Source organism: Octopus sinensis, linkage group LG11, assembly GCF_006345805.1.
Source record: "Octopus sinensis linkage group LG11, ASM634580v1, whole genome shotgun sequence".
Classification (NCBI taxonomy): domain Eukaryota; kingdom Metazoa; phylum Mollusca; class Cephalopoda; order Octopoda; family Octopodidae; genus Octopus; species Octopus sinensis.
Genome location: NC_043007.1, coordinates 63,411,124 through 63,432,706, shown reverse-complemented (window position 1 = coordinate 63,432,706; position 21,583 = coordinate 63,411,124). Strand labels below are relative to the sequence as shown.

The 21,583-nt window shown below is 30.1% G+C and overlaps 1 protein-coding gene across 12 annotated transcripts in view; it reads left to right on the top strand.

Annotated features, from left to right (window-relative positions):
- LOC115217556 (girdin) overlaps positions 1-21,583 on the top strand; it is a 180,609-nt gene that overhangs the window by 18,946 nt on the left and 140,080 nt on the right. For 11 of the 12 annotated variants that reach the window (XM_036507587.1, XM_036507585.1, XM_036507583.1 and 8 more), the window contains one exon: positions 10,778-10,807. The exons of the other annotated variant lie outside the window; for it this stretch is intronic. In XM_036507587.1, the coding sequence (XP_036363480.1) occupies positions 10,778-10,807 (30 nt within the window). The remainder of the gene's footprint in view (positions 1-10,777; positions 10,808-21,583) is intronic. 12 annotated transcript variants of the gene reach the window in all.

Below are 21,583 nucleotides of genomic sequence, written 5' to 3'. Positions count from 1 at the left end.
AGACTACTGTAGAAGACACTTACCCAAGGTGCCATGCTGTGAGATTAAACCCAGAATTGTGTGGTTGGGAAACAAGTTTCTTACCATACAGCCACACCTGTACCTATTAGTCAATTCATAATTATTCTTTTACAAGTTATAGCTTTATTTTCCTAGAGGGAAAGGGAATTTTACCAGGACTCAGCTGACACTTAATTTCAGCTGAGTAGATAGGAACAGTGTAAAATCAATATTTTTCTATAGATTTTATTTGTTAGCAAATATCAGTAAACTTGGTTTGTAAAAAAAATGTTTCAAGGGTTCTATATAAAATTACTTCTCAGTTGCAGACATAATTTTGAGATTTCAGTTTTATTACATATTTGAGAGTCCTTGACTCCAGTAGAATGAAATGCAAAATTAAATTTTATGGACCTTTGCAGCCTAGCTTTTTTGAATTTTTATCCTTTCCTTTTTCTTTTCTTAAGTGACTGTTTTAACTGTATTATTGATATTTGATAAACCACAAGTTACTGGATTCTCAAAATTAAAAATCATATGGCAATTATAGAAAAGTTTATTTTAGCTTTTATTTAACTTTTTGTTTGCATATCTGTAAAGTTTGTTGGGGGTGTGACTGTTAGTCGCAAGAAATTGTATGAATATTTGTTGGAAGTATGTTAACTGTAATGTTGACGATTCATCTAATAGTTATTAAAAGAAGTATTTTCACATTCCAAGGAGATTGACAGTCACTCAACACTTAGTGATCTAAGTGCATTTACATGAAAAAATAGTATGTATAGTTCAGACATAAATTAAGGATACTAATGGCAGAATTAGATGTGTTATATGGGTGGCATTCCATATTTGAGGAAAGGGCTTTATATCTATTTACATGGCTTTCTTTTTAATGGGATGGGTCTAACGCTGCAAAATAACAGAAAACATTTAGAAAACTTTGCGCAAAATATAATATTGTGATGTATGGTTAAGGGAGAAAAGTGGGCACCAAGTGCAGAAGACCTGCCAAAAACAAATAACAATTGAAATGATTAATCCATTGAGTAATATTCATTGTATGAAGTAAGAAATAAGTTGTAATGTGTAAGAGAAAATCAATATGATAATTTGATGAAAGGAGCAATGCAATTATTGTAGGAAAATATGCAAATTTATAGATGAATAGCTAGTGTCAAGAACGGAAAATAGTAAGATATTGAATAATCACTCAAAATGACCAGTGAGAATTAATGAGTAATAAAATTCTTTTATGTTGTCCCTGTATAAAAGTTGATAACCTAGGAAGCATTGAGACAGTTACACAGAAGTTATTTAAATGTCTGTTATAAAATGACCTAAAAAAATATGATCCCAAAACAGATGCAGTAAGATAGAGGCAGTTTTATAAACATTTGATGAATTTTTGCTAGTATAGAAAAATGGACAAAACAGCACTTTGTAGTCTTAATGTCAAACAGAAAATAAATCAAGTTGATATTTTAAATGTCTATTCCCCCCCAAAAAAAATATTAAAAGCTTTTTATCTAACACTATCACATCTGCTTGAGAAGTTTGATCTCTCTTATTCTAAAATCAATTATTTGAATTCGATTTTATTTTGTAGCAGTTTTATCTGATAGAAAGATAATTCTATGAATGTTGATGAAATAATTAATGATTAAGCTGACTGGAATTCATCAAAACATTGCTATATTTTTTTCCTTCATCCTTTTTGCTTTTTGATTGTTCAGAGAATTAAAAGGTGACTTTTGGGTGCACATGAGACAATAAAAAGCACAATTCTTTTATATATTTTTAAAAATTGTATTGTCAGTTTGTTAGAGAAGCAATGAATCTTGGTTAATTAATCAACAATTACAAAAACTTTCTGATGTAAAAATTGAAATTAAATGTCTTTAATAAATTCCACTCAACTTTAAATTCTCTGTACAAATGTTTAACAATCTTACTCTTAAAAGATAAGGAAAAAAGAAGCATCAATAAATAAATTTAGATTTAATTGCAGTTTTTCTGCCAACAAATGTTAGTGCATGTGTATATGAATTACAATGCACATAACACATATACAGAGAAATAAAACATTAGTACAGAAATTAAGTTGAAGACTGACCCACATCCTTCTTTTACCAAATTATTGCTCAGTGTAGGTTCGGTTCATACCTTCTTCAATTAGATTTTTATTTTATTTGTATTTTGCATGAATTAAGGGAGGCACAATGCCTATGATGGTTTGCAGGTCTTCCAAAATTGAAGTTGATATGTGATGTAAATCAATGTCTGGTGTAAAAATGTTTGTTGGAGCTGGATGATATAGCATTATTGATGTGAGGAAGAAGGATGAAGGGTTTTGTGCAGAATCTAGAGGATGAAACAGTGATGGAAGAAGCTAAGTAGAAGTGAGTGGAAAGGTGCATATTGCTGGTTAACTTAGTGGAGCAGAGGCCATTGTAGTAGTATAGTAGGGAGAAGAAACATATCAATGAGCTGTTGTTGAAGTATGTTGAGGAATCTTTGTCACTCAATCAAATAGCAGTTCAACATATTTGCATGTCACATGTTTGTATGTGCCTCTCAAATATATGAGCAGTTCTCTAACATGAATGAACTAAACACAAGCTTTCTAGGAGAGGCCATCAACTTTCCAGAGTTCAGTATTTTCTAACTCTAAAGTGGAATCTTGGGTTCTGTGTATCAGTTTCAGTAATGATATATATTTAAGGTCATCATAAAAGATTGTGAAACTAAATATCTATAGTAATTTTAAGGGATTTATGCATTTTTGTTAGCTGCAATGGCAAAAAGATACAAGACTTTCTTTCATATGTTTTCTCTATAAATGCATGGAAAATAATTGCTTAATTTTTGTGTGTGTTATCAGCTGATTTAGACCTAAAGGTAGAACAAAAATTGAGAAATCGTGTTAGGATGAACTTGAGAATGTTCAGCCTCACAGAGATGCTGTATAGTTATGTCACTCAAATGTTTTGTTTCAGAACCATCATGTAAGCATTGAAAAACAAACAGAAATGTACGGTTAGGAATACACTCAACAGTGACTGCAAGACAAATTTCCAAATAATGCTAAATGGCTAAGTTCAGTTCTTGCACAGGATATTATTCTTCTTGTTTTAGCCAACCAAGTAGATGCTGCTTGACTTTCACAGCTGAATTATTCTATGAAGAGGGTGAATTCCATCTTTTAAAATAGTTTCCAATAATTCATCAGGATATCAAGAATACACAAAATAATCTTTGCCCTATGAGCCTGAAAGAGTGCATGTGTATGTGAAATAGTAAAAAAGACAACTTTACTCTTTTCAGTCATTTGACTGCGGCCATGTTGGAGCACCACCTTTAGTCGAGCAAATCGACCCCGGGACTTATTCTTTGTAAGCCTAGTACTTATTCTATCGGTCTCTTTTGCCGAACCGCTAAGTGACAGGGACGTAAACATACCAGCATCGGTTGTCAAGCAATGCTAGGGGTACAAACACAGACACACATACATCATCATCATTTAACGTCCGCTTTCCATGCTAGCATGGGTTGGACTATATATATATATATATATACATATATACGACAGGCTTCTTTCAGTTTCCGTCTACCAAATCCACTCACAAGGCATTGGTCGGCCCCGGGGCTATAGCAGAAGACACTTGCCCAAGATGCCACGCAGTGGGACTGAACCGGGAACCATGTGGTTGGTTAGCAAGCTACTTACCACACAGCCACTCCTGCGCCTTTAAGTATTTTATATTTATTTCTTGTGGATTTTTTGGTTTCAAGTTTAATTTCTTAAGTTAAGGACATATGACCTTACATTGAAAATATCCAGTTGAAGTAAAACAACCAACCAAGGGCAAAATAGTGTAATACACAAAATAATCATGATTCCAGTGATGAACATCCTATAGAAAATGACATTGTCTTCAATCACTGATAATATGGTATTTGGAAAATTAATACCAATATACCCAATTATAATTTCTTATTAACTGAAGTTCACATTTTTGGGGGAAAGGCATAGTTCATTGAATTGATTCCCTGTTGCTCCCTGTGGGATGAAAGACAAAGTTAATTCCTGTGAGATTTGAACTCTGCACATAAAAATGATGTAGTAGTCTATGGCATTTTGTTAAGAATTCAGTTGTTTCTGTCCTCTATTACCTTTTTATATGTTCAATAATTGCAATAGAAACTCTTCAATAATTGAAATAAAATATAAATAGAATAAAAATAGTTTAAATGAATACATTAAAGAAATGTTCTCCAAATGCAATATGCACATGCATGCAGACACGCACGCACGCACACACATACACACACACACACATACACACACACACACACACATCACAATATATTTATTTGCATATATATAAATATCATATCAATATTTGAGTTCTCAATGTACCATTTGTTTCAGAAATAAAGCAATCAGTATATTTATATGAACTAAGCAAGGTTATCGACAGTGTAAACATGTTGAATCTGTCAATATTTCCCACTTTCCTTTCTCTAGCATTTGTTTGGTGAATAAACTTTCTAAAAGTTTGTTACACTTGGTTAAGTGTTGAACAGAAATTCACTTTGTCTCTTGATAGTTTACAAGAGTGCATCATCTCTACCTTTTCTATTACACTTGTGAGGGATTGGATTTTATGTATTTTATTTTTTGTTTTACTACAAATTGTTAGTGAAACAAAACCATACAACTTTCATAAACTATTGCTAGATGTCTTGTGACAATCTTTCACTAGTTAACTTAAAATAGAAATGTCACTTTTATCTGTATTTCATTATTTTCCAAAAATTTTGATTATCTAATTTTATTGAGATCAACGTTAAAAAAAAAGTCAGTGTTAAATCTAAATTGAATGCCTTAAGTAACTGGATACATAATCTTTTAGTGATATAAATCACTGAGTATAGAATTCAAGTAAGTGTAACATAGAAGAACGCAAAAGATAAAATTTATTTTGTAGAAGACTGAAAAATCTATCCATGCAAAATCTATTTTGGGAGCAGCTATAGAATAGGAGTTAAATCCAAAAGTTATTGACATACATAAAAACAGGATTGTTTCTACTAGATTCTCTATTATAGAAATCTTCAAATTCGATTAGATTATTTTCATTGCAGAAAGCAGGTAAATTAATATCTGTGAAATAAATTTTAATGCATTATTTTACAATTTACATTTAGTTGGAACCAATAAAAGCATACTGACTCTAACTCTAATAATTCAATAATTACTTCCAACTCCACAATAATTACTTCCAACTCCACAGCTCTGAGCAAGACCACACATTTTATATGGTTACTGCACATATGTTTGAACTATGTATCTTTAGCACAAGTGTCGTTAGTATATTCCCAAATTTCAGTAATGTGATGAGGTTTTTAATACTTTCACTTCATTCCAGTAAGCCTTACTAAATGAGAAAAATAAATGCTTTTCAGATATTAGATGTACTTTGAAGTTGCTCACTTAATTCTGTCATTATTTTATTTATATAAATCAATAGCAGCTGTTTTTAAAGGTTTAGTGTATTTTATTGAGTTTCTGTTCTCGTTCTTCAAATGGTTTCAGGATAAATAGAAGAGGACAGCCAAGTTTAGTGTGAAAATTATCTTGTCAATTTCTCTTTTTTAACATAGACTAAGTAGGCAGTTTTCTACAGTCTACTCTAACTGTCTGATCACAGTGATAGCAGAGGCTGAAAGAATTGAAGATGAGTCTTTTAATTGCTGATGAAACTCTCTTTAACTCTTGTATATATCACATATAACAAAGGTGGAGAGAAATTTTATGAAAAGTGGAGAGAGAGAGACTAGTGAATGTGGTTTGGATGAAAGGACCAAACATTAGATGTCATGCCACTCTGTTTCAGTCCAAAACTTGAAGCTAAGGAAATACTTTCCCGACAATTATAAGGTATACTCCTGTCTCAATAGTAGAACAAAACTAGACAAAGTTAAACATCTTCATTGGGGTTATTACACAAGTATTAATGTTAAAATACAACCTTATAATTTTACAAATACAAATTAGTTAGCTCAAGAATCTAGTTACATTCACTTAAAAATAAGATAGTTTTGTCACATTTTATTTTCAAAAAATCAAATGCCTATTTTGTTTAATTCTATTTGAAAGTTAAAAGGGTACTACATTTTTGCAGTAGTTCTATGTTCCAAATTACTTTTTCACTCTTCCTTCCTCTCTCTCTCTACACCACAATTTGAGCACAGTCTCAAAACAATTGTTTGCCCCAACTTGTTTCAGTGGCGTTTTAACTTGACTGAACATGTTATTCACCACTTAGTCATACTTGACACAGTCTCAAAACAATTGTTTGCCCCAACTTGTTTCAGTGGCGTTTTAACTTGACTGAACATGTTATTCACCACTTAGTCATACTTGTTCTTTTAATGAGGAAGAATTTTTACTGTGTGACTTATTAGTAAAATTGTTGTTAGTGATTTATTTAAATAAACCTAATTATCTTTGACAGGAAAAAAAAAAAGCAAATATTTTAAATTGTTCTTGTAAGTTGATTAGATTATAGAGAAATAGATCTATTTTTTTTCTTTTATAATTAAATACTTTTAAGTGTTTAGAGAAGAAAATGTCAAATAAATAGGACTCTCAGTTCATGGGTTATAAATTAGCTACAGGCATGCTTGTGTGATTGAAAAGCTTGCTTCCCAGCTGTGTGGTCATTGGTTCAGTCCCATTGTGTAGCACAATAGGCAAGTATATTTGACTATATCTCTGGGCCAACCAAAGCTTTCTAAGTGAATTTGGTAAAGGAAAACTGAAAGAAGCCCATTGTATATATGCACATGTGTTTGTGTACCCTTGTCTTAGCATCATGCAAACAAGCATCACTGTCATACAAGCAATACTGTTACCAGTCTTCCTTGGAAACTTGTCTGACAATGGGAAAATATTATCTTGCTTGGAAACAGGCGAGATTGATGATAGAAAAGGGTATCCAGTGATAGAAAATGTCTCAACAAATTCCATCTGACCCATGCAAGCATAGAAAAGTGGGAGTTTAACAATGATGATGAAACTTGTCGTAAACATGCACACACGCACACACATGTGTATGTATATATTTTTGTGATTGTCCCATTCCCAATGTGTGACAAATTGTATTGATTTGTTTACCTCTCCTTTACTTCGCAGTTTGGCAAAAAAGACCTATAGAATAAGTACCATAAATAAAAAATTGTTTCTGGGATTGACTTGTTCGACTAAACTCTACAAGGCAGTGTCCCAGCATGGCCACAGTCCAATGACTGAAACAAAAAACAGCAAAAATTGAAAAAAAATTTTCCTTTGAACTTTCATACTTTTTAATGTATTCTTAACCATTTTTTTTCTATGTATATATATCTGATATAAGATTTACACATTAGCTAATGAAATAATTTATTCAGTTATTTTCTGTTTTAGTATAACTTATGAGTCGAAAAACATGTTCTGTCTTGAAAGATATACCACTCTTTCACCTTACCTACTAAAGAATGTTTCTGAAGTAAATAGCAGATTTACTAGTATGTTCTGGCTTTTCACACTTCCACATAATTAAAATTGACCTAGGTACTGCCTGTGTTACCTTGTAACCTATTTCTGACTATCACTGGATAATAAATGTCTTTGCTTCCTAATAGCTGGTTTTGGTCTTATGCAAGTCTACAAGTTATACTTTTAACATCAAAAACCTGCAATTTCATTCTCTTGCACTGACCCTTATGATCAACCTCTGCATATTTGTGTTTTGAGGTTAATGTGTGTCATCTGAAAACAAAACTCATTCTTCAAAGAGGGAATGTTGTGTGAAACCATTCAATTACTGTCTAATTGCTGTTACATTTAACAAAGAGAAGCACAATAAAGTAGTTCTTGGCCATTTTTATATTGTACTAGGAATTTTTCAAAAGTTGATAGTTAAACAGAAACACATTATAATATAGAAATTAAAAAAAGGACAAATATTAAAATTTTTTTCTTAAACTTATTCTATTTTTAAGGGTAATTTCTAAGATGGATATATGTTTATGATTATTTTAAACACATCTGTCACTGATTATGTGTATAATCTGTATTACCTGTGAAGTTCAGTTTTCATACATCTGATCTAAACACTTTCTCTGAAGTCTTTGATTTATTTATACCAAGGATACTTTTTATCATCAATTTATAGCAACATTTTTGTTAGATATTTTCCAATCACATTTCAGGATCATCTTGTTACATACATCAGCAAGTAATTCTGATTCCAAACTGCATTCTCATTTTGCTTATGCTCAACTTATTTTGTAAAAAAACTTGTTTTTATTTAGTACATTAATTAAGAGGGAACATAACATTTTTGAGCATATTGTGAAGTTGATTGAAATGACTGGATTTCATTATTGATACCTCGTGAAACCTATAAGAAGTGGCAGTCCTGACATAATTTAAATTTTAAATAGTGATGTACAAGATAGAAACTTAAATATTTAACTTTTAACTACCCGAGTTCTGTTCTGGTTCTTCAAATGGTTTCAGGATAAATAAAAGAGGAGAGCCAAGTTTAGTGTGAAAATTATCTTGTCAATTTCTCTTTTTTAACATAGACTAAGTAGGCAGTTTATTATCATATATTCAAATAATCTAAAAATTTTTTTTTTTTACTTTTTCATTTTTTACTCTCTGCAAACATAGCTTCAAAGCTTCTATAAATTTCACTTGCCTGAAATTTTAGAGCAGGAGTTTTTATGACCTTTACTAATGCTTTTTTAAAATTTAGTCTTAAGCCAGGGAGTGGTAACTATTTTCTGTTAAGTAAACTAAGTAAAATAGTTCAGTCATAGAGTTTAAATTTTTGTGACATTTTGGACAATGGTTTAGTAAGCAAACCACTTAGCTATTGTATTTCTTTACAGAAATTAAACGGACAAATGAATTTTAATTGGTTTATATAAAACATTATCATACAGTCAATTACAGGTTAATTACTTTATGGTTAGAAATTTGTGCATCTTAACCTTGTCTTAGTTATTTTCACTTGAAAGCTGATGATAATAGCTATGCAATCCAAACCATTTCTTTAATTGCTAACCAATCCATACACAATTTCTTCTTACTATCTCATTAATGTTGTTAAGTTCTCATTGCCATCTGTAATTATTCTTTGAAAGAGACTGGCTTTCACCAACCTCAGCAATTGTCCTTTGGATGTGGTTAATTTGCCTAGTTAATTAGTTAATTTTTAGTTACCATTCACTTCATTTTATTGCTATTTATTTATTTTTGTCAAATTTTTAAAATTTGCATGTTAATTTCTTGTTGCTGAGTACTTCCATCCAGTTCTGTCTGAATATTCTTGGTTTTAGTCTCATTTTTAAAGATGGCAAGGAAGTTAGAAGAAACTTTATTGCAAGATAAGCAGCCCCTACATTAGCTCAAATTTATTTTGTTCTAGAGATGTGTCAACAATAAATGTTGAAATTATGAATTTTTTTAAAATTAGTAATTCAGTATTTAATATTTTAACGAGTTTGTAACTAATTCATTTATATTTTTACTGTTGCTGTAAAGAGTTTCTACCAGTTAAAAGATTATGAGGAGGTGCTGAAAAGTTCCTGGCTTTGGGTGAAAAAAAATACAAGAGGATCAGTTAATTATGATTTTATCCAACATATTCCCCTCTCAGATTCACACACTTATCACAGTGATCGTTCAGTTTTTCTAAGCTCTGAAAAAAGCTTGAAAGGTTGGGCCTCCAATCAGGCCTTTTGTGATACCCTTAGAGTCAGGAACTTTTCCACACACTCTTGTGTAGTTGAAAGAAAGAAAGAAATGTAGAAAACCCTATATCAATTATGCCACATTCCAGATTCACTTTCACTCTTTGTCTATCATGCAGAGACCTTAAGTGTTTTACATAAAGATAAAGATTGATGACGCTGTCAGAAATAAACTAAATATGCTTTGAAAATAGTGTAGTAAGAAGTTTGCTTCCCAGCCACATGGTTCCAGCTTCTGTCCCACTGCATGGCACCTTGGGTAAGTGTCTTCCACTATAGCCTCAGGGTGACCAAAGCCTTGTGAGTGGATTTGGTAGATGGAAACTAAAAGAAGCCTGTTTGTGTGTGTGTGTGTATCCCTCCACCATCATTTGACAACTGATGTTGGTGTGTTTACATCCCTGTAACTTAGAAGTTCAACAAAAGAGACTGATAGCATAAGTACTAGGCTTACAAAGAATAAGCCTTGGGGTTAATTTCTTTGACTAAATACCTTTTAAGGTGCTGCTCCAGCATGGCTGCAGTCAAATGACTGAAACAAGTAAAAGAATTAAAAAAATATATGGTTTTCTCTTTAAGCAAACATATGCAAAATAAGACTGGGATGGAAAGGTATGAAGATATTTAGATGATTGCCTGTTCATGCTTTTAGAAAGGGTTAAAAGTGTGACTGGAGATATTCATAACAAATAAGTTGTAAGCATGTAGTGAGAAATTCTCGAACCTGGAAGGACAAATACTCTCAAGAAAGAATAGCGTACTCACAATAAACAATACATAAATTTAGCTAGCAAATATACTTTAGGAATGGTATACATTCCACTGGAATAACTGGGAAATGTAACCGTGTTGATACATTTTATTTGAAAATTTTAGAAAAATTATTTCCTTTTTATGACAATAAGCTATTTTTTAAATCCTTAAAAATATTTTTGAATCACTCTTCTTATCAGTATCTCTCTTTCAGTACACAAGGCTTTGAAAGATTCAATTCAGGGCAAGTATTTTTATCTGGTTCCCCTGTAGCATGCATATCATTACTAAGAAAAACAAATGTATTTCTTCATCTCAACAAATGAATACATGCATGAAATATTGTCTAATACCATATTGTAAAGTTATGACATCTATATTCTTGTAAAGTTACTTGTAATTGTTTCAGTTACATATTGTCATCCTTTCCTCCAAATGAATGTTTTTGATTTTTTTAAAAATCTTCTACTTAGAATTCACATTCAGCTGTAATGAAAATCAGCACTTATATATTTTCAATAGAATAGAAACATTAAAAAACAATTTTTTAAATCACTTTTAAAATATTTTATGTTGTCCAATCAGTAGTAATCAAGTTGAGGTACATATGTTTGATATGTATCTAGTTATAATGTTAGGTAGTGTATATATTGTAGATTTTCCATCTTTCATATTTTTGTTGTTGTCTTTATTTGAAAATGATATGTGTGTAAAATGATATGTGCTTGCAAAATTGTGAATAATTATTCAAAACCCATTAATGCATTGTATGTCTTGTTTTTGAAATATTGTGCATTGCTTATTAAATCACCTTCATAATAAAGTTATACTCAAGTATTTCTTTATCTAATGTTAGGAAATATATTGATGAGACAAATAGATTAGCAATTATTTGATTTGTGCAAGTTATGAAGAAAGGCAATAATTTTTAAAGCCTTTAAAGAAATTATTTTCAGATATACATAGTGTCTTTACTAGTTTTTACCTATTTTAACACTGTGAAAATTCAACTATAATAAAAAATATTTTTTTTATTTGCTTTTGAATTTGGATTGTTTCTTAAATTATTTATTCTTAGAAAATAATTTTATAGTCTTATAAAAATTTGTAGCTTATATTATTTTGATTCTTTTGTTATTTGTATTTGTTTTGCCTGATAGCTTTATGGTGAAAATTGAATGAAGTTTTATATTTCTGTAATTATCTTTTAAGGTACTTGGTTTTAATATTGGTTTCTAATAATTGGAAAAATAGTTCAACTTGGCTTAGAGTTTAAGTTTCAAATTAAACTTAACATGTTTCATCAGTAGCACAGCTCATTTTCTGTGTCATTCATATGTTTTTCTTCCAAAAACTACCTGAATTGTTCTAGCTAATTTTGTAATTCTTTTGTTATTGTGAACGAGCAATATCATAATAACTGCCTGGTCTTTTGCCCCAAATACAATCTTCAATGTAGTTTATAAAAATAAGTATTATGAGAACATCTTAAAAAATTTAAGTTTTAATAATTTAACCTTATTGTTTAAAGTAATCAAAACAGCATCCATTTAAAAATGATACATTTAAGCTTTAAACTTCACCATGTAATTTGTAGTTTTGTACATATAATAAGGAATTTGGTTTCATAATCTAAACTCCATTTTCTAACAAACTTTTATTTGGAACATATTGAATAACTTGATTTCTGCACTGGTGGGGTTTTAAGCTTATGATCTTAAGATTTAAAGACTGTTTATGATTATAACTTTGTTATATAGAATATTAAGATTATTAAATTTATCATCTAGCATTATGTAAATAAGTATAACTCCTAAAACTTATTTTAATCATTTGGACTAGTACAATATTTATAGCAGCAAAGGCATCCAGTTATATAGTTGTTGGTTCTTACCATACACTAATGATAAAATTCATAATTAAAAAAAGTTGTTAAAAATTTATATGAAATAACTAAAGAGTTGATTGGAAGCTTTTAAAATGTTTGTAAAGAACAAGGTGAAGTAAAATTAACCTGTTTAATTATGGCCTTAGTTATTTTCCATGTTCATCTGGAATCTTTTAAGTCCAGAAACCTTGTCATATCTTAACTATCATATTATTCTTATTAAAACCTTTACTTCTACATTATTTATTGCAGAGGAAATATATTTTGTTGATATTATTTATTTAGTACAGAGAGTTGTGAAAGAGAACTTCATATTTTTCAAGTCTTATCCTGTTTGCTTCATTTCATCTTTCTTGATGAAATCAAACAGGAATCATAATCAAAGTGAATAATTTAGGTGCTAATAATAGCCCTATTTTCTAACAAAAAGACTGTAAAAACAGAAGCAGTCATAATTCATTTTCATCCTTATATATATATATATATATATATAGTTTTATAATTTACATTTTACATTGTTAGTAAAAAGCAGGTTTCATGAATTCTAAGTTTATTAATCATTTAAGTAACCCTTCAACTCTGCTTCCTTAATGATTATACACAAAATGTGACTAATGAAGATAAAGAATTTTACTTTGAATCAAGTATTCATAGATATTTTTTGAGATAAGGAATTAAAGACTATGGGAACTTATTGTGTTCTGATTAGGTTGTAACTTCTTTTAAAAGGACTTTATGATTTGCTGTTATTCTTGTTGTGATGTGTATGTGTGTTTTTCTTTTGGTTACTTGTTTTTTTTTTCTAATCTTTTTTTTTATTCATTTCATCCATTTGATTTTTAAAGACTTAATCTTTGAATTTATTCAGCGTGAACCTTAATATTGTGGTGGTGCTTATCATTAAAGTGTGTTACCAGATTTTGAGAGTGTACAAAATGAAAATTTTGCTTTGCTGTCGTTGAATTCAGATTTTGAGATTATTACTTGAAATCTGTACTAATTCAATAATGTGTGTGTGTGTGACATCAATCATTTCAGAATTATTTCCTAAAATAATCAAATATTGCTGTAGCATTCTTAGAGATTTATCAGTTATATATCTAGGGATATTTTATAAATATAGTAGATAATAACAACTCAGCCAAATTTTTTGAATTGCATATAACTGCAGTTTGTGTAAGAGACATGTATACATTTTAAATATATCACTTCATGTGAAACTAAAGTGGCCATTCTAATTATATATGAATAACTGTTAAAAACATTTTGTTCTTTTCAAATGACAGAAAAGAAAGAAAGTAATTTTTATCCTGTTAATAGACTTCATCGTATAGTATATTTAGCTTAATGATTCTGCATACACAGAATTAAAATCTAACAGAAAAAATCTATGAAGCATAACTAAAAAACATGTAAGGTAATATATATTATATAGACATAATTCAGAATTAAAGAAAAGAGATTACTTTAGTAGGTTACTTGACAAATGTTTTTATTTTTTTATTCCCAAATGATACTTAATCATGTATACTGAAAATGTCCTGGACAAAAGCATGACTGCTAAAACTTTTTACCTCACTTGCCTAAAACATTAATCGTTTTTCATGAACATAAATTATATTACAAAAATATTTACAGCATTGAGATATAAGTATGGATCAGATATGGCCAACTTATGGCACATGCACAAAAAATGGTGCACTGGATGAAATGGCCCATTGCATACCATCCATAATTGTTCAGTATACATTTGATACTTGTTTCATCCTGAGGCAACTGCCTGCACAGGATTGTTGCAACTTTTTGCTAGTTAGTTTGCAGTTGAAACTACTATGCTACAGGGCTAAATTTCATTAGTCTTTTGTAAACATTTGCTGATTAGTACTTTATTTAAAAAAAATTAAGTCTTATGCTTACATTATTCAGCACAGCTCAAAATAAAAATGTGATAGTGTGAAGTGAATAAACAGAGGAGAAAGTGAGCTCTTATCAACAAGTTCTTTATGAAAGCTGTTGTGCAATGTTTATGATAAGTTTCTCACTTAATAGAAGACATGATCTTGAAGATACTACAAACACATCAACCTAAAATAAAATGAAAACCAAAGCTATTACTTAGTCTTGAGTAACAAAAAAGGCATGTGATTCAGAAAAAGGAAGAAATCAAAAATAGACGATAATATATTTATAAAAAGTTGATGAAATTGCTGTAGCATTGGTCAAAAAATGGAAGCCTTTACTTGATGGGTAAGAAATTGTTAGGCCTTATTTGCAAAGTGTCTCAATAATAAAAATATTTGCTCTCTCAAAGAAAATAACTATGAAATAAACCAAAGAACTTACTTGTGATGTATCTGAGCAACTGAATGGCTTTTTTTATGTTTGTACTTGATATCTTTATCTTTGTATGAATCATCTAACATATGTTATATAGCCTAATTATGCAGTTTTAAAAGAGTAATTAATAGCAATTTTTGTCTGTGAAGAACTTTTGATTTTGAGTCATTTCAAGGAAAATGAATAGTATCTGACATCAGTATCAGGTTGTGGAATGTATGAGACAAAGCATTAAGCAAATGAGAATTTGGAGAATGTTGTGAAATGTTAGATTAGGATTATAGTGATCTTGTCTTTGATTGTGAGGTTTGCTGGGTTCTTTGAGGGCAGGTCTATAATCTAGAAGAGAAAACTGAGCTGCCTGAAGAAAGTCTTTTTATGTGAAAACAATTGGCTATTTGACTTAACTGTCACTACTGTCTCAATAATCAAAATTGAAACTACTGGCAAGAACAAATTGTTTCTTAGCTTAATATATGATATCAAGACATTCGAAATAAATAAAATTAAAGCTCAACCAGAAAATGCAGATTTGAACCAGTTTTCATACTTAAAAGCAAAGTATAATGCACTGAAGATAATGCCAATTTTCACAAAAAGATGTCAAAAAAATCTAAACCTATTTTTACTTACTTAAATCCTGAAAATGACTATTGACATACAAATAGAATTTACTGCCTTAAAAACAAATTCTTTATTAAAAATGAAATTTTCTCGTTCCAAATACTCTTGAGTCATGTGAACAAATATTTTCATTCATGAAACTGATAAAATAAATCAAAATAAAGTTGTGATTAACTGATTCAGATTTGAAGAATTTCCTACTCTCTCAGTAACAAATTTACTCTAAATATTCAAAGTATGAAAAAATCAAGTCATAAAAATCTCATTAAAATATGCAATACTTACATTGTTTTTTATTATATCCTCATCATTAATGATTTAAAGTCCACTTTTCCATGCTTACATGGATTAGACAAAATTTGTTGAGCCAGATTTTTCTGCAGCTGGGCACCTTTCTTATAACCAACTCACACCTATTTCTGAGTAAGGTAATATTTCCTCTAGTCCTTTGAACATAGAAACAGCAGAATAGCTGGACATGCTTTCACAGAAGATTATAAATGAATGATACTCTTGTATGCTGGTGACATTTTATATATACATATGATGGGCTTTCAATTTCCATCTATCAAACCTACTTACAAGTTTTTGATCAATGTGGCGGTGTAGTAGAAAACACTTGCTCAAGGTGCCACAGTGGGACTGAACTGTGGTTGGGAAGTGAACTTCTTAATCTCACATGTAAAAATCTAAATATATCTATATTAACATTTTATACAAGTCTTGAATTGGGTACAAGATCTGTGATGTGCATCTGAACTCATGCATGAAAAGAAATTGGCACATTGACTGGAAAATTGTGTCCATACCTCATAGATTATCTTGGTTAAAAACCAAAAATTTGAGTTATAATTTATATAATTATTTTTGTGATTTAGTTGATGTATTGAAAATATTTAATCATAGTGTCTGATCCATTCAAAAGAATTCCAGATGTTATTAATATAAAAAATATTTTCTCTTTAAACAAAATTTTGTTTGGATGATTGATATATAAAAAGTATCAGTTTATATAACAGTATATGTAAAAGAATAAAATCTTGAGAAAACTGTATCATTCTTCAGTGATTGAGATTTACAAACACTTTGCTTTTTGCTTATAATGAAAAGAAAAGAAAAACACCAGGAGTTTTGTTATGAAAATAGCATAGATTTAAGTTTAGAAATTATATGAAGTATAATTGTCAAGTACATCTACAGAAATATACCGATTTAAGGGAATTAAATTATATAGATTGAAAGAGGAAACAACTTTGAAATTTCGTTCTGATGAAGTAAATATTGAAATACTAGTGTTTCAGAGTAGATAAAACATGATCTGTTAAAAAGGTTGTCTACTAGTGGAAAACCTGAACTCTGCTATTGGAACAAATGAAATCTTTTATTTTTCATGTTCCCATTTTATCTCTATTTTCTTTCAAATCCATTTTTTGGATGTTTGGATGCATTTTTTCTTTTTTCTTTTTTTTGATCTGTCAATTCACAGTAAAAGTAATCATTATTGAAGGAAGATATTTTCTTTTTAAATGAATTATACAGAGCTCAGAAAGCCCTTTGTCTGGCTAGACACTGGAAACTGTTATTCTTTTAATACTAACATTAAAAGTGTGCAAGAAAAACCATAAACCAATTAAGGCAAACTTTTGTTTTAATTTCCTTAAATCAAGATCAATATAATAAATATTCATAACTCAAGTTACATTATTTTATTCATATAACTTGTGAGAAACTGGATTTGCCAGTTACTAGTAAGTAGTGTTTGGTCAACTAACAGTAAATATGTATTTGTTAGATGTGTACAAGGGGTCATAGAAATTTCATCCTATTATTGTTGTATATTTCAAATGTACTAAATATACGTTAGTAATAAGAATTATTCAGTGTATACATCTATAATATATAAAAATAATATACTGTCATTCAAATGTATTGTCTTTATTTTATTCACAACCATTTGCATAGTTATTTTAGTGTATTTCTTGGGGTGGGGGAACTGTTTTGAAGTTTGTTATTTCACAGTGATTTAGTATACTTAAAATTAACTTTATTTATGAAAAATAGAAGTTTTTATTGACTCTAAGGAAATTCTTTACCTTCTCATAAAATCTTAATAGTTAAAAGGGAAATTATTTCTTGCAAAACCACACAGATATGGATTTCAGAAAAGAAAAATTGAATGCCATCCTTTTCTCAAGGACAGTAACAAAGCAAAAATATGCTTTTGTTCATTTATAGGAAATATTACAACAATACTTAGAAGTGTATTCATAGTTGGCATGAATTTCATTTTACTATCACAATGTAAGAGTAGTGAAGATGACCACATTTCTTTTATTGAATTTAGTTTCTCATTATTCATAGTTCAAATTCCACTGGAGCTGGAAGTGTCTTTTATCCACTGGAGGTGTGTGGGTCAATAAGATAACTTCCAAAGACTGATTATATCAACTTTATCCCCTTCAAATACAGTTGTCCTTGTGTCTTGAAAACAACTCATTTTGTAACATTCCAATGCTGGTTTAAGAAAATAATCCATACTCTATTTAAATCTTAAGTAAAATCATCTGATGTGGGTTATGGGCATTTGAAATTTTGAATAATAAAGCACATTTCTGGGTATTCTAAATAATTTTTTATAATGGTGGTGTGTTTACATCCCTGTAACTTAGCAGTTCGGCAATAGAAACTGATAGAATAAGTACTAGGCTTACAAACAATAAGTCCTGGAGTCAATTTGTTCAACTAAAGGCAGGGCTCCAGCATTGCCGCAGTCAAATGACTGACACAAGTAAAAGAAAAGAATATATATAAAGGAACAAAAATAGCTCTTTTTCATCTCTTAACTATGTAGAATAGATTTTCAGATATTAAGGGGTGTGGGTCAGGTAACAAGCCAAATAAAAATCATTGGACTGCTCTTGTAAAGTTTTCTAGTCTATCACAGACTATGTAATAGAGTATAAAGACCTCTGATCATTTTTCCATTTGGTTTAGTATGATCTCAGATCTTTATTTAGGAAAATAACATTCTCATAAGTTGTGAAGAGATATTATCGTCCATGACTGTGATATAATGGAGATAACATTCAGAAAGCTGTTGTTGTTGCTACAGATGATTATTATGTATCAAGTAAGCAGTGATGTGAAACTGCTACTGCTATTGCTGCTGCTGCTAATCTGCAAATATAGTAGTCCTTTACCACTCCTTTTTTTTTATTATTGTTGTTCTCCTAGCAAGCTAAGTCTGACTCATTTTGGATTTTTAGTTAAAGCTGTTTCACTTCATTCACATTGCTAATGTCTATGGTAAAAGCAAAACTTTCCCTTTTAGTTTTTGTAAAAATATAAGGCTTAAGCCATGTTTGAGTATACTATATGCAGTTGAAATAATGTCTAGGAATAAAACTGTGTAGACCTTAAAATATAATAGACAATCAGTTTATTTTAGTTTGACTTCCATAAAGAACAAGAATATTATATTTGAGTGTAGACTAATAACTTAATCTATTGAAATTACTGCCATAAAAAATTCATTAGCATTAATGACAATTTTTTCCAAGGAAGCCAAGGAAAAGAACTTCCGTGCCTTTCCTGACAAGAACTATCATTAATGCTAATGATTGCTCTTCTCATTATGGGTATAATTTCAATTAATTAAAAATCCTTTTTGACTCAATATATTGACATCTAACTATATATTCTTTATGCAGAAGGCATTCCTGAGAAATTTCAAATGCTATTACTTTAAATTGCCTAACTGGTGAATATTTATCTTAATAGTTTGAGATTTATAGTACAAGGAAAATATTTTGTATGATTGAATAATCTGTAAAGCAATTTTTAATTCTTGATTCTTATATATTATATATTTTCATTTATAAATCTGCTGCATGTAATAGAAGTGTGTATATATGTTGCACTTTTGTATATCAGCTTATGTACCTTTTATTTTGTGGTATGTGTGGTTATGTATTAATAAAATCTTCAGTATTGTGCTTCATTATAAAATGCATCTCTGAAAATTAAAGTAATATTTTTTTAATGGTGAAAAGTCATTTAAAAATCAATTACTTTCAATTTCCATAAATGAAATTTTCATTATCAATTAAACTATTCTTGACCAGATCAAGACAGATTAAAATAGTTGTAACACTTGATTTCTGAGTTTCATGGCTTCATCTTTTTAGAGTTCATCATTTGTTGAATGTTAATTTATGCTGGCATGGGTTGGATGGGTTGACAGGATCTGATGGGTCTGAGGATTGCATCATTCCCTAGTGTCTGCTTTGACATGGTTTCTACGGCTGGATAGTGCCAGTCACTTAATGATATGTACTGGATTTTTTCCACCAGCACTAGTAAGGTTATACAGATAAAAGAGCCTCTTTGACTGAGTGGTGCTACAGTAGAAAGAGAGCTGGCTTTATGCTCAGAGCTGAGTGGTTAAAGTATGGAAGAAAGAAAGAGAGCACTTCTTTTGCTACATGGCTATTCACACTACTGAAGAGTAGGGTGGGAGTAATAGGGGTGGAACTGGAAAACGAGGTAAAATAGCAGTGATGAGGTGCCAAGGTAGACACACATACACCCTGGCAAATGGCCTATTAATCTGGATACTTTATAGTTTTATAACTGCTAAGATAACATACACTAAAACTTTTGAAAATGGTGTGAATACTTAATTTAAACCTGCCTTTGTTCACTGATTCTGGTCTTTTCAACTTCTATCTCTGTTATACCTATCTTTGTTGAAAAATGAAATATTGATGAAAATGATGAATGACTTATCATCTATGACTAAGACTGACAATGATTCAGTCTTGTGAATTTTCCATATGCTACAATGTTGTCTTGTGATGGAGTTGCTATATAACCTAAAATTAGCTTTTGAAAAAAATGAGAAGGGTTTTGAAAATTGTAGGAAAGTTTAATTTGACTGAGAATAGATTTCATTGAAAAGTAGAATAAAATTACCTTGAAAGTGTAAAAATATTTCTCTCTATAGTAAAAATTACAATCATTGCCAAGATGCATTTTTTCTTTCTTTTTTTTTTTATAAGTCAGCAAAAAAGAATTAAAAACTGTCAATGAAAGCTACAATAAATTGGGAGCAAAAGGGCCTACATTTGTTAAAACTCAAATAATAAATGATGACATACACATTCATTCTTAATATGCTCCAGCAAACTTGAACTTGAATATACTAATCGCTGTTGTATTTCATCATTGGACAATAATTTCTCCTTTCAGGTGAATATGTGTTCATAACACTTGAGTTATTAGAGTAAGGGGACTTTGGAAAACTGATGTTTCAACTTTGTTGTGTTTCTTCAACCAAAACTATCTCAGACTAATGAATCTAACAAGAATTTTGGGCTCTTGTTTATAGGATTCAGTAAACAAATTGTTGCTGATGTATATTTGCCAACCAATAATAGCCATGTGGATGGTAAACAGTGAGAATCAGAATGATGATATATTCATTTTTAAGATATTCTGGTTAGATTTAAATGTGATTAACTAATTACTGTTGTATTTTGTCGTTGGAAAACAATTTCTCCTTTCAGTTGAATGTGTGTTCATAGCACATTCAATTTATTGGATAGTGGGGCTTTGGGAATCACTGTTTTGTCCTTGTTGTGTCCCCTCAGCCAAAGCTACCAATAAATTTGAGTTTTTGGAGAAGAGTTAATGCAACAGTGATTAGCATATCACATTTAAATCTGATGGAGTATATTAGAAATGAATATGTATGTTATCATTTTTATTTTCACTTTTTACCATGCACATAATGATTTATTATCCATTGGCAGACATTAGCAAATATTTTTTTCACTGAATCCTATAAATAAGAGTCAAAGTATCTCCTGTAAGACTCATTGATCTGGGGGTAGCTTTGGTTGAGGAGACATACAACAAGATTGAATCACAGGTGTCTTAAAGTCCCCATATCCAAATGAATTATGTTATGGACATACATTTGTCTAAAAGGTGATGTTCTGCAATGACAAAATGCAATAGCAATTAACATATTCACGTTCCAATCTGCCAAAATGTATTTTAACAATGAATATGTGACATTGTTTTGATTTTTGCTGTTGATCATGAAGATTTTTCAAATAATGAAATAATACTAAATTTTAATACTTTGAAAAGATGCAAAGAGAAAAA